Source organism: Myxocyprinus asiaticus, chromosome 1, assembly GCF_019703515.2.
Source record: "Myxocyprinus asiaticus isolate MX2 ecotype Aquarium Trade chromosome 1, UBuf_Myxa_2, whole genome shotgun sequence".
Classification (NCBI taxonomy): Eukaryota; Metazoa; Chordata; class Actinopteri; order Cypriniformes; family Catostomidae; genus Myxocyprinus; species Myxocyprinus asiaticus.
This window is the reverse complement of record NC_059344.1, coordinates 65,889,718-65,902,904: the sequence shown is the minus strand read 5'-3', so window position 1 is coordinate 65,902,904 and position 13,187 is coordinate 65,889,718. Positions and strand designations below refer to the sequence as shown.

Genomic DNA, 13,187 nt, shown 5'->3' with positions numbered 1-13,187 from the left:
GCACTCTGTGAACAGCCAGCTTCTTTGGCAATGAATGTTTGTGGCTTACCCTCCTTGTGAAGGGTGTCAATGATTGTCTTCTGGACAACTGTCAGACCAGCAGTCTTCCCCATGATTGTGCAGCCTAGTGAACCAAACTGAGAGACCATTTTGAAGGCTCAGGAAACCTTTGCAGGTGTTTTGAGTTGATTAGCTGATTGGCATGTCACCATATTCTAATTTTTTGAGATAGTGAATTGGTGGGTTTTTGTTAAATGTGAGCCAAAATCATCACAATTAAAAGAACCAAAGACTTAAACTACTTCAGTCTGTGTGCACTGAATTTATTTAATACACGAGTTTCACAATTTGAGTTGAATTACTGAAATAAATGAACTTTTCCATGACATTCTAATTTATTGAGATGCACCTGTATATATATATATATATATATATATATATATATATATATATATATATACAGTATATTAGGGCTGAAACGATTAGTTGATGTTATTGGCAATATAAAATTGCCGACAAAAATGTTTGCTGTCCAATAGTCGTTTCATCTCATTTAATGCAACATGAGATCACTTGAAATACTAATGATGACACGCAAGAGCAGCACTGCCACTCGTGCCTGAATGAAGAGAGGAAGTAAACGCAGCTCACAGTCCAGATGCACTCCAAACCTTCCAAATAGCCTTAAAGGTGATGTAGATCATAAAGTATGAGGGAATTATAGTACAAAAATACAAAATAAGTATAAGTGTCGTCCTGACGTGAAATAAAGTAGAACCTTACCTGGCGTTCCACTTGAGCAAAACTTACCTGCCAGAGCATCTAAAAAGGTAACACCCCGGCATTATATCTTAAATGCATCCTTTATTAAAGTTCAAATAATAAGGAAGCGGTTGTGTAAATAAGCACAAACTCCAAAACTGGCATTTCTCTGCATGGTTATATGAGTCGCATGAAAAACAGCGAGAGAGAGTTTCAAACTTCTCCCAGTTGATAAAAACTCTCGGGCGGAGACGCTCATCCCTCGTGCCCGCTCGCTGCAGCTAGATTATAACATGATGGCTTGCAAGGTAGTGAATCATAATATACTGTATGTGTCACGAAGTGTATCTTATCGTAAAGAAAATCAGCGATACGCAGCTCTACTAAGAAGAGAGGTTTTTTTTGTTTGTTTTTTTGTGAGTTAAAGATGGATTAACGAAGTTAACAAAAAGGTGAGAGAGTGTAGTCTTAGCCCATTATGCAATGCAAAAAAAAAAAAAAAAAAAAAAAAATGGTTTTTGATTTGTCTTTTTTGGTTCGTTTTCTGATATAAATGTCTAAAACTCCTTACGTGCATTTACTTTAGGAGCTATACTGCAGAAGAAAAACATTTTATTGGATAATGTTGAATATAATGTTTAACATATTTTAATATTTTAAAATATCTAAAAGTCCTTAAAACAAGATACATTTACCCGAAAAGCAACATATAAGGTATTAAGACTTTATATTTTAAAGTAGATTTTGTCTTTGCTGCACTGGCAGAAGTATGAAGTCTTCTCCCTGTACACAAATGACTGCACTGCCAAGGACCTCTCTGTCAAGCTCCTGAAGTTTGCAGATGACACTACAGTCATTGGCCTCATCCAAGATGACGACGAGTCTCCTTACAGAATGGCTGGCTGTCTGGTGCAGTCAAAACAACCTGGAACCTGAACACACTTAAAACTGTGGAGATGAAAGTGAACACCCCAGCATTGACCCTGCTCACCATTCTGAACAGCACTGTGGCAGCAGTGGAGTAATTCGGGTTGCTGGACACTACCATCTCACAGGACCTGAAGTGGGAGACCCACACTGACTCTGTGAAAAAGGCCCAGCAGAGGTTGTAATTCTTTCGCCAGTTGAAGATGATTTCCACAGGTGCTGCTGATCCAGTTCTACTCAGCAGTAATTGAGTCTGTCCTCTGCACTTCAGTAACTGTTTGGTTTGGTTCAGCTACCAAGTCAGACATCAGAAGACTACAAAGGACAGTTCGGACTGCTGAGCAGATTATTGGTTCTCACCTTCCCACCCTCCAAGAACTATACACCTCCAGAGTGAGGAAAAGGGCTGGAAAAATCACTTTGGACCCCATTCACCCAGCACACTTCCTTTTTGAACTGTTGCACTCTGGCCGGTGCTACAGAGCACTGAGCGCCAGAACAGTCAGGCACAAGAACAGTTTCTTCCCTCAGGCCATTTACCTTATTAACAGTTAAAACTGCCCCCAAGACTCTCCATTGTGGCAATACATTCATGTGCATATTCAACTATTCATTCATATTTATATTCCATTTATATTTATTTGACATATCCTACCTATTCTGCACAATACATTAAATCAACTTGGACATAACTGTATATCTGTATATTACATATTTGAACAACATTATTGCCCTACTGTAGTTTCCTCTATATATTTATCTGTTGTATCTTATTTTTTATTTTTATTTCACTGTTTATGTATATATGTTTATATGTATATTTCAAATGTTTGTATGTATACAGTATGTTGTATATGTGACTGGTCCTGCTCAACCCGCTCCGAACAGGATTTTAACCAGCGTCTCCAGCATGGGAGGCGGGCGCGCTAATGAGGAGGCTAAAGACTACAGCCTCTAGTGTCAGTAGCTAGTGCGCCTCTTGAGGCTAAGGGAGTGAGGTTTGCACACACTGCACAGCACCTACCAGCTAGGTGCCATTATGTAAATGTGTATTTTTTGTATTCTCTTTGCTCTGGAAGCTTCTGTCACCATGACATATTCCTTGTGTGTGTGTAAGCATACTTGGCAATAAAGCTCATTCTGATTCTGATTCTGATGAACAACTGAAAAAATACACTTATACAAAATACACTTATATTCAAGATATATACTCTGAAAGCAAGTCTAATTATCTTATATGTTTCTTCTCAAGTAAATGTATCATGTTTTAAAGATTTTTTGATCATTTTAAATGGAAAACAAGACAAAAATGCTTGATAACAATAGGATTTTTTTTTGCAATGAATTTAATGAATTAAAGTTAATAAAAATTCAAGGATTTATTTATTTTTATTTATTATTTTTTGTAATTCAATGAATGTTATTTAGAGGTATTTTTAAAAGATGATTTTGTCCTCTTTATTGTTAGTAAGCACGTTTAATACAAAATTTTAAGTTGAGGCACAAGCTGAATAGTCGGTTAAGAGCTAATGATTAATCACTGCAATAATCGACCGAATAGTCGAATAATCGTTATATATATATATATATATATATACAGGTGCATCTCAATAAATTAGAATGTCGTGGAAAAGTTCATTTATTTCAGTAATTCAACTCAAATTGTGAAACTCGTGCATTAAATAAATTCAATGCATACAGACTGAAGTAGTTTAAGTCTTTGGTTCTTTTAATTGTGATGATTTTGGCTCACATTTAACAAAAACCCACCAATTCACTATCTCAAAAAATTAGAATACATCATAAGACCAATAAAAAAAAACATTTTTAGTGAATTGTTGGCCTTCTGGAAAGTATGTTCATTTACTGTATATGTACTCAATACTTGGTAGGGGCTCCTTTTGCTTTAATTACTGCCTCAATTCGGCATGGCATGGAGATGATCAGTTTGTGGCACTGCTGAGGTGGTATGGAAGCCCAGGTTTCTTTGACAGTGGCCTTCAGCTCATCTGCATTTTTTGGTCTCTTGTTTCTCATTTTCCTCTTGACAATACCCCATAGACTCTCTATGGGGTTCAGGTCTGGTGAGTTTGCTGGCCAGTCAAGCACACCAACACCATGGTCATTTAACCAACTTTTGGTGCTTTTGGCAGTGTGGGCAGGTGCCAAATCCTGCTGGAAAATGAAATCAGCATCTTTAAAAAGCTGGTCAGCAGAAGGAAGCATGAAGTGCTCCAAAATTTCTTGGTAAATGGGTGCAGTGACTTTGGTTTTCAAAAAACACAATGGACCAACACCAGCAGATGACATTGCACCCCAAATCATCACAGACTGTGGAAACTTAACACTGGACTTCAAGCAACTTGGGCTATGAGCTTCTCCACCCTTCCTCCAGACTCTAGGACCTTGGTTTCCAAATGAAATACAAAACTTGCTCTCATCTGAACAGAGGACTTTGGAACACTGGGCAACAGTCCAGTTCTTCTTCTCCTTAGCCCAGGTAAGACGCCTCTGACGTTGTCTGTGGTTCAGGAGTGGCTTAACAAGAGGAATACGACAACTGTAGCCAAATTCCTTGACATGTCTGTGTGTGGTGGCTCTTGATGCCTTGACACCAGCCTCAGTCCATTCCTTGTGAAGTTCACCCAAATTCTTGAATCGATTTTGCTTGACAATCCTCATAAGGCTGCGGTTCTCTCGGTTGGTTGTGCATCTTTTTCTTCCACACTTTTTCCTTCCACTCAACTTTTTGTAAACATGCTTGGATACAGCATTCTATGAATAGCCAGCTTCTTTGGCAATGAATGTTTGTGGCTTACCCTCCTTGTGAAGGGTGTCAATGATTGTCTTCTGGACAACTGTCAGATCAGCAGTCTTCCCCATGATTGTGTAGCCTAGTGAACCAAACTGAGAGACCATTTTGAAGGCTCAGGAAACCTTTGCAGGTGTTTTGAGCTGATTAGCTGATTGGCATGTCACCATATTCTAATTTTTTGAGATAGTGAATTGGTGGGTTTTTGTTAAATGTGAGCCAAAATCATCACAATTAAAAGAACCAAAGACTTATACTACTTCAGTCTGTGTGCACTGAATTTATTTAATACACGAGTTTCACAATTTGAGTTGAATTACTGAAATAAATGAACTTTTCCACGACATTCTAATTTATTGAGATGCACCTGTATATATATATATCATCTTTCAAATCATCTGCATCATCTTTATTTTGGGGGCCTTTCTCATTAAATGTTAACATATGCGATTAATTGCAATTAATTAATCGGCATACAATTAATTTGATAATTTTTTTTTTCGAATGACAGCACTAATTCGAAGCTAATTGTTCACCATTCAACTCTATATGGTCATTCGGGCTGCTAATAAAAATGGCCAGAGTTAGCATGCTTACTGCAATGAGTAAGCCAAACAGAAGTGCATTTACTGTTTACCTCTTTCACAACAACTGTGCTGTGAAATGTACAGTTAACATTATTGAAACTATGTCTTGTTATGGCGAAATCATGCTTTAAAATACCTTTGCATTTAGAAAGGAAAAAGCTTGAAGGGTCATCACTGGCCTTTTCTATAAGAAACTTCATTTCAAATAAATGTATGATACCATATTAATTAAAAATCTGTGTTATGGATTATAGGCCATAGTGGTCACTTGTATAGCTATGTTTCTGGTTAGTCTGAGCTATGAAATAGTGAACTATTACTCAATGTGTAAATTCAGAAAAGGTTATGGTAGTATGATAATCTTGATGAGGCTTTGTGGTATCAAAACTGCAATTTCATGCTTTTTTGCTGGTTTAGAATTAAATACACCACAAACTTATCTTATAAATTTAAATTATTTATATGGGCACATCAATGGTAGCCCAGTTTATAAAAATGCATCTAAATGGCAGAAATTACACTTCCACAAATATCTTAGAAAAATGAACGCTTGAAATCTTCAGTTTGCATTAGTTTATTGAGAACTACTAGACAAGAAACAAAAGAGCTGTCATTGTCATGACAGCATAGCGATAATTGTCACAAACATTTAAAAGCTTTCAAATGTACAGACACACAACAATAATAACACTAAAACAGACAGACCTCACTTTTTAGGTATAACCTACATAATGTTGACTCACATTCAGTTTCCTTAAAGATCAAAGCTAGGTTGAATGGCTGTTAAATTAAGAATATAATGTCATGTTTAATGAGAAACACCATGAGGTCCTTATGAAATGGCACTACTGTATGGGGTCAAAGCTCACACTCTCCTGTGGCGTCGCTGTAAGGTTTGACCAGGGCAATCAGTGGCCTTGCAGCCACAAGACTCAATATACATATAAGAGTGGTTGATGTTCGACCCATCAGGGCAAGTCAGAGTCACTTCCTTCTTACTGGTTGTCATTTCCTGACAGCAAGAGCAAGAGTGCATCAGAGAGTTCGCCTCTGCAGAGTATCTGTTTCAACACACAAAAGATTAGTCAGAGGATTACTTGTTGATTATAATGTGTACATATATTTAATTAGAAATGAAGGTCTAGATTTAGGTACTCACATGGAGGAGGTACCACACAAGCCTGTGCAAGAGGTTATTTCCACGGGTGTGGTGCTAATACAGCCTTTGCTAACCAAGAAAGTGCTGTTTCTCTGGACATTACATCTGTTGTTCAGTGTACCTGAGAGAAATGACAAATACAAGATCAGTCTTACACAAGACATTTGGGAAGTTTTACAAAATGGTACACCCTGTACTTCCTGAAATTATGCTAATATTGACTTTTAAGCTCTCAGTATTGACTATTTACAACCAACTATAAATAATGGAGAAGCATGTTATAGCATGACCCCACCACTTTTATCACATACAAATCATGTATGTCAAATTAATACATTTTTTGAATGTGATTTAACAGTCAGTGGATATATTTTTTAGGGCTGTCAATCGAAATGCTTATCACAATTAATCTCCTATATCAATATTTGCTGAAAAAAACACCTATATAAAGATAATTTAATATAATAATCAAAATAATTAATATATGATTAATAATAATCTTTAAAATAATATATAATAAATAAATGTTTGATAAATAAATGATTCAAAGTTATTGCATAATTGTGGCAGATGAGTAAAGCATTGATTTGACAATGCAAAAAGTGGCTTTAGAATACTTTTTCAGTATATTTTTATTTACTGGGTTTATTTAACATCAACCATCAACACAGCAATCCATTTTACAAATGAGTTCATCAATCTGTCCGAGGTAGACTTAAGAGATGTTTTCATAGGACGCGTTCTTACGTTCCATCTGTGCATATGCCTCAAACGGGCGCTTTTGGTGCATCTCACTGTGGTTGCGTTGCGTTTCACTGGTTTTCAGCATCTCTAGCCATAAATGCGGCATTTTTAGGATGCTATCAATTTAAGCCCAAAGTATACTTCAATTTTGATGTGAACAATCAGCGTCTATGTACAGTCGAATGCAAGCCTGTCAAAGTTTACCTTATATAAATGTGCGTGCATACACAGGCAATTGGCGCATGCACGCTATGACTGTTATTAGACACCAGACAATTTCTCTTCAGGAGTTTAGACCCATAAAGATGTCTTTAAATTCCTTCAGACTCAAGTTATACAAATGCAGGTATCGCCTGACCTCCTCAAACACGCACTCTTGACGTGCACATCTACTGTTGTTGCTTTTACCTTCGTCTCCTATTTTTACCGGCGATTACATCTTCTTCTAGTGCTTCTTCATGACAGCAACGGCTCAAATGTGAGTGTTGCCACCTTGTGGACCCACTAGTTTGTTCAAATAATTCCAGGCGCATGCACAGTCTGCGCGTTCAAAGAAAAATCGGACTGCGAGCATTCTGTGCTTGAGCACTGAGATTAGCATCACGCGTGAGCGTCCGTGTCTGACTGAAGTATACTTTGGGCTTTAAATGTAGTATCCCAAGACTTTGGGATTCTGCTCAGTCCAGTTGTCTTTGAACGTTGCCTGTATAGATGGAGTTGCGCTTACTGCCCAGTACTGACTGTGACTTGCAGAAACATGGAGGTAGTACAGTAAGCTTGAAGTGCTCCGTTGGTAGAACAATTCCTTATTACGATGACTTAATTTTGAAATTGCATTATTTTTATATCATTAATTGCACTGAATTTGCATGTTAAATGATTAGCCTTAATTAATCCTGATTTATTTTCCCAAATAAGTATCTCAAATGTCTTAGAAGAGACTCTTACTGTGCATGACATTTTGTACTTACATGATGGACAGCAGCCATCTGCATCCATTGTTTCTGTTCCCTGTAGGAAAAAAAGAAACACCATTATCAATTGACTTCATATAACAGTGTTCCCACAGTTTAAACAACATAGTGTCATGTGCAGGACACTTACAGGAATACAGTCTTCAGGGTTGAAGGGAGGACAAGCGGTCTTAGTCCCAATTGTCACTGGGTTACCATTAATTAGTTCACAATTGTATTTCACACATTTATCATTAGTTGGCTGCCATGTCTGGTTAACCTGTAAGAAAAAAAGAGTAAATGCTTAATGTAGATGCCTAAATGCTATTTAATTTTACTTGCCACATGCAAGTTATAAAAAGCACTTTCCAATGGACTTCAGTCAAAATATTTAACATGAAGAGAACAAAAATGTGAGGAATAGACATACAGTCCATTCAATAGGTAAAATTGTAGTGTAATATTACAAATGCATCTTTACAAAAAAATTCCTCCGTACAAAGAATCTGGATAATATCGGTTGTAAAAATTAAACTAGCACATTAAGATCATAAAACCCACTGAACAGACTGTACGCCTATTCCTTACAGCCTCATTTTCATTTGTTTTCTTGCTGTTTACTCTGAGTAAGGTCTATTCCAATGTTAAAATGCTGATCTAAATGGAATATACATTAATAAAAACTCACCAAGATTGTGTGTGGGACATTATCGTGCACAACCACACAATTAGTGGTCACACACTGTCCACAGCACTGACCAGGAAGAACTTGGTATTCTTGACCCTATAGGACATAAGAGGGAAAAAGGTATAAGATTGACTGACAGCTGACACCTAACAGGGCATTAAAAAAACAGCTATAACTTCTGTGACTCTTTCTTTGCTAATTGTTCACACTCCCCAAATTCTTTGGGGCTTATAAAAAAATAAACAGAGAGGGCACAGAAGCATTTAACCCCAAACCAATAAACAAACAGTTTTTTACACAAAGTGATTGTCACAACTTTTTCTATACCTCTGGACAGTCAGTGTAGCAGTCAGCGATCACACACTCTGGAGCAAATAGCATTGTGTCAGGATCTATGTTCCAACCGCAGGTACACATCATACAAGGATCATAACTTGGCATAGGTGAGCCAGGCTGGAGAGAAAGACCAAGAGAATTATGAAGTGTGTGTCAAAGGTGTTTTAGAGACATGATTAATTAGATTAATCAGGGCATTATGTGATTAATTCCAATACATTTTGTGGTTGGTCTAAAACCCTAGTGCATATAATGTCAAATTGCATTTATATAAAGAACTAATATCTTATCTTACCTGATACACTGTGGTATTAGAGACACAGACTTCCATGGGTGCTGTAAAGATTAAGCAGCAAATGAGTATACAGTAAACATTTGCATTGCACAACACCAAACATTACAGCATTCTAATTTACTGAAAGCGACTGGTTCATACTCACTGCAGTCGTAACCTGGACAGCAGCTCTCTGAAGTTACATTGATGGACAGTGCAAAGCCAGGTGGACACTGGATTGCAGGAACAGGGCACAGACTCATATCGCAATCTACAGAATAATTACAAAAATCGTTGAACATTTTGAGCCAGCTTCTGCATTTCAGTGCAACATTTTTTTTTGGCTGTCTTCAGATCACTTACTGCATTCATAGCTCTCACAGCAGTCCACTGTTGTGTTGACAAGCACTTGTCCGGGCTCATTACAAGTAACTGGCTGCACAGCAGGACAGGTTACAGGCTGGCAATGGACACTGATTGAATCCCCGTCACACTCACATATTTCACATCCACTCTTCCACGTGTCACTGGGCTGCAAAACCAGAAGACCGGATTAAGTAAAGGAGCCATTATGTATGCATGTGAAATCATGTTTTTACATACTTGAAAAAGAGAATTCATACCTTTTTTGGGTTGCCGTCAGGGCCAGTGCAAGCTTGAGGATAAAAAGAAGTAATTAATCAAAATAATTCAGACCATGTCCCCAGTTTTATCAGGATTAATGTGTTTTATGAGTGTTCTTTCAATCGAATATCGAACTCATTACAAATCCTATATTGTATGGCTGAAATAAACAGGATAAAGTACTCACCACAAGAGACAACACAGACATCTGAATAGGAACTGAACAAAATAGATCCTTCCTCACAAAAGCATCCCTCACTCATGCTGGTGCTGGACGTGTCGTTTGAATACTTATCATTGTACCTGCACACCAAATAAAGATTCAATCAGGTATGCTGCAAGAGTTCGAGGTTGGAAAACAAATTCATCAACTAATTTTCTTAATGAAAATATACATTTCTACAGATAATCATTGTTTGATGAATATCAACTGTGCATGTGCTTGTAAAAGGTGTTAAAAATCATTTTAATTACTGAGCATTGCAGGTTGGTTCCACTGCTGGACCACAATGATTGTACACTTTAGAGGCAGGACATGTAATCTCTATGAAACACAAAAGACAAAATCTAAAGTCAAAAAGAATAGTCATCTAGTACACATTTATTTTTGTCATGTTCTGTATGCAAATCTCATGTTTACTATTGTCTGTCCAATATTACCATTTCTGATGTGAAAAATAACCAAGAGGTATTTTTTTTTAAATTTATTTATTTTTTTGTTGTCTTTGATCCTTCAAATGACACCTTTCTGTATAAAGTCTTAAAACTAATTCAAAGTAACACAATATTCTGTATTGGATAACTCAAAAGTTCAGAATATACTGTAGTTATTAAGTGCAATATCAGTTTTATTATTATTCCTTATAAAAGACAGAAAACTATATAGTACCACATTCTCCATTGGTATAACTTCTCCAGTCCACACAAATGCCTTCCTTAGCACAGGCAGAAGCATAGGCTTGTAAACTGGAACAGCCAGAAACCACTGTGGTGCAAACATCAAATCTACAACCCTCCACGTAGACCTCAGGAGAGATTGTTTTGCGGCATTCCTCAAACACTCTGTCATAAGATCACAAGAGAATCAAACCCAATGAACAGGTCAAAGATAATAGGCATTGGGAAGCCATTAAAGCTAGAGTGTGAAATGTTTATGGATATTTTAATACTTTCTCCAAAATCAATTTATACAGAGACAATTATAAGTAAACCATTGGCAAGTTTAAAAATGTCCCTGAAAAGTGTGAACTATCAAAACACTGGTCTGTTTGTTTGAGGGGCTTGTCCAGCCCAACAAAGCAACATTGACTGAACCAATAGTGTAAGTTTAGGGTCGGAATACTTGTTTTTTTGACCAGTGGCAGGTGGGAGTGCTTAGAAAACATGTTTGGAAAACAATCATTATTGCTTCAATTTAGTGCAACTCTAGTGACACAGAAATGCCACACTTCAGCTTTAAAAAGTGAACTGGCTTTTCCCACTATATTTTAAGGGATCCTTGCCTGCTATAGATGAGCTCACAAATAGATGGTTTGCAAGTGCTCTGAGTGCTTTCAGGATGCATGGTGGTAGATAATGGAGCAGGGGTGGGCAGAATACAGTCCTCATTTGGAAGCTGCCAGTCAAAGACTGTTTCAAGGCAAGACATAACCTCACCAGATGTAGAGCTGCAGTCATTCTCTTTGATGTTATCACATGTACCTGTGGGGGAATATGACGATTATTACATATGCATAAATTATTTTCCTTGCATGGCTGTATGCTTGATTTTATGCACCTGCTAGTAATGTGTGTAGCTGAAATAGCCAAATCCGCAAACCACATACTGCGGTGACCACATACCTCTGGCCATGTAGTATATTCTTACTCCTATTTTGATTCAGGCTTAAGAAATGTTAACATGGATATCTGTGTTTTATGAGTAAGTGCTTGTATGAGGAAATCAATCAATCAATCAATCACTCACCACACAGGCCCTCTGTGTTTTTCTGGAAGACTGAGAAAGGCAAGTTAATAGCAAATGTCGTCCCTGTATAGGTAACCTGAGCCTGAATTTCTGGAATCTCCAACATGACTTCGACACCAGTGCTAGTAATAAACAGGTCACCATTTCTGAAAGCCGGGTAGACTTGTTTCTGGTCAATCATCACCTACAATTTACCAAGATATTCCAAAAGAGTGACAATGGGGACAATTGTACAAAAATATATATCTGAAACATTAAAATATTACACGTATAGAAGGTGACAAATAATTACCACATTGCTGACAACATCAGAATTAAGTGCCTGGGTTAAAACAATCTCCTGTGATTTGTACTTTATTTTTAGAGCCTGTGAACAGAAAGAACCTCCAGCACTGCAATACTGCTTATCATGGACAATCATTAGATTTTGTGTCGGTACTGCTTCTTGAAATAATATGTATGAGCAGTTGTTTTCAAATGTATAATCTTGTCCATCAAACGTCACATAATGGTTGCCACCCCATCCGTTACAAAAGCCTGCAAAAATGCAAACGTGTTAACAGTCACTTTGGTAAAGAAAAAGGTTGGCAAAATATACATATAAATGGAACATTATGTGTTAATATACAGTATTTGCAGTGTTACAGATGTAAGATAACCCACGCTAAACTTACATTCACATTCATATGTGAAACAGCAGCCAGTAGCATCATAGACTTTAACTGGGGTGCGACCATTTTCACAGTTGGGAAGCTGAACTGGCTCACACTCATAAGCTTTGTAGACAACAGTGCCATTCACACAGGATGCTGTTGTGCAGTTATCTATCTCCCAGGATTCACCACTCTGTTATTTAATGTGGAAATAAACATATACTGAATAATATACATGTCCATACACATGATGTCATACATCTGTTCTACAAACATTTATGTAGAACAGATGTATGACAAAGTTGAGGATATATTAATCATCATCTGACTTAAGGTGTACCTGTTTTGGTGGGTCAAGTGCATCACAATTAGGCCCAAAGGTTGTATTTGGTACTTCTGAGGTTGTTGTGGTTGTGGACATGAATGTAACAGGGTGTTTTGTGCCCAGAGAACTGTTGATTGCTGTTGAACTAGAATAGGTGGTTGTTTCAGAGGGGATAGTTGGTGATGAAGTAGGCAGGCAAGATGTTGATGTCTTTACAATACTGCAAGTTACATTACAGTATGCCGTAAAGCACCAACCAAAGCCATCAGTCACATTATAAATTAGATCTCCTGAAAAAGATAGAAGTTACAAAATTGTATTTTTATTTTTTTTCTAAATGACAAAAATGGTTCACAAAAGTCAAGAAGTATAGGACT

At 37.2% G+C, this 13,187-nt stretch overlaps 1 protein-coding gene across 1 annotated transcript in view; it reads right to left on the bottom strand.

The window, feature by feature from the left end:
• Positions 1–5,656: 5,656 nt before the first annotated feature.
• Positions 5,657–13,187, bottom strand: part of LOC127440249 (mucin-2-like) — a 35,788-nt gene continuing 28,257 nt past the window's right edge. The window contains exons 31-48 of the mRNA XM_051696742.1: positions 12,826–13,100; positions 12,507–12,678; positions 12,125–12,369; positions 11,833–12,016; positions 11,369–11,567; positions 10,756–10,928; positions 10,341–10,410; positions 10,054–10,169; positions 9,866–9,897; positions 9,606–9,774; positions 9,409–9,513; positions 9,264–9,304; positions 8,960–9,085; positions 8,633–8,728; positions 8,096–8,224; positions 7,963–8,002; positions 6,248–6,368; positions 5,657–6,149 (exon numbers count right to left, since the gene is read on the bottom strand). Coding sequence (XP_051552702.1) covers positions 5,954–6,149; positions 6,248–6,368; positions 7,963–8,002; positions 8,096–8,224; positions 8,633–8,728; positions 8,960–9,085; positions 9,264–9,304; positions 9,409–9,513; positions 9,606–9,774; positions 9,866–9,897; positions 10,054–10,169; positions 10,341–10,410; positions 10,756–10,928; positions 11,369–11,567; positions 11,833–12,016; positions 12,125–12,369; positions 12,507–12,678; positions 12,826–13,100 — 2,489 coding nt within the window. The 3' untranslated portion in view covers positions 5,657–5,953. The remainder of the gene's footprint in view (positions 6,150–6,247; positions 6,369–7,962; positions 8,003–8,095; positions 8,225–8,632; positions 8,729–8,959; positions 9,086–9,263; positions 9,305–9,408; positions 9,514–9,605; positions 9,775–9,865; positions 9,898–10,053; positions 10,170–10,340; positions 10,411–10,755; positions 10,929–11,368; positions 11,568–11,832; positions 12,017–12,124; positions 12,370–12,506; positions 12,679–12,825; positions 13,101–13,187) is intronic.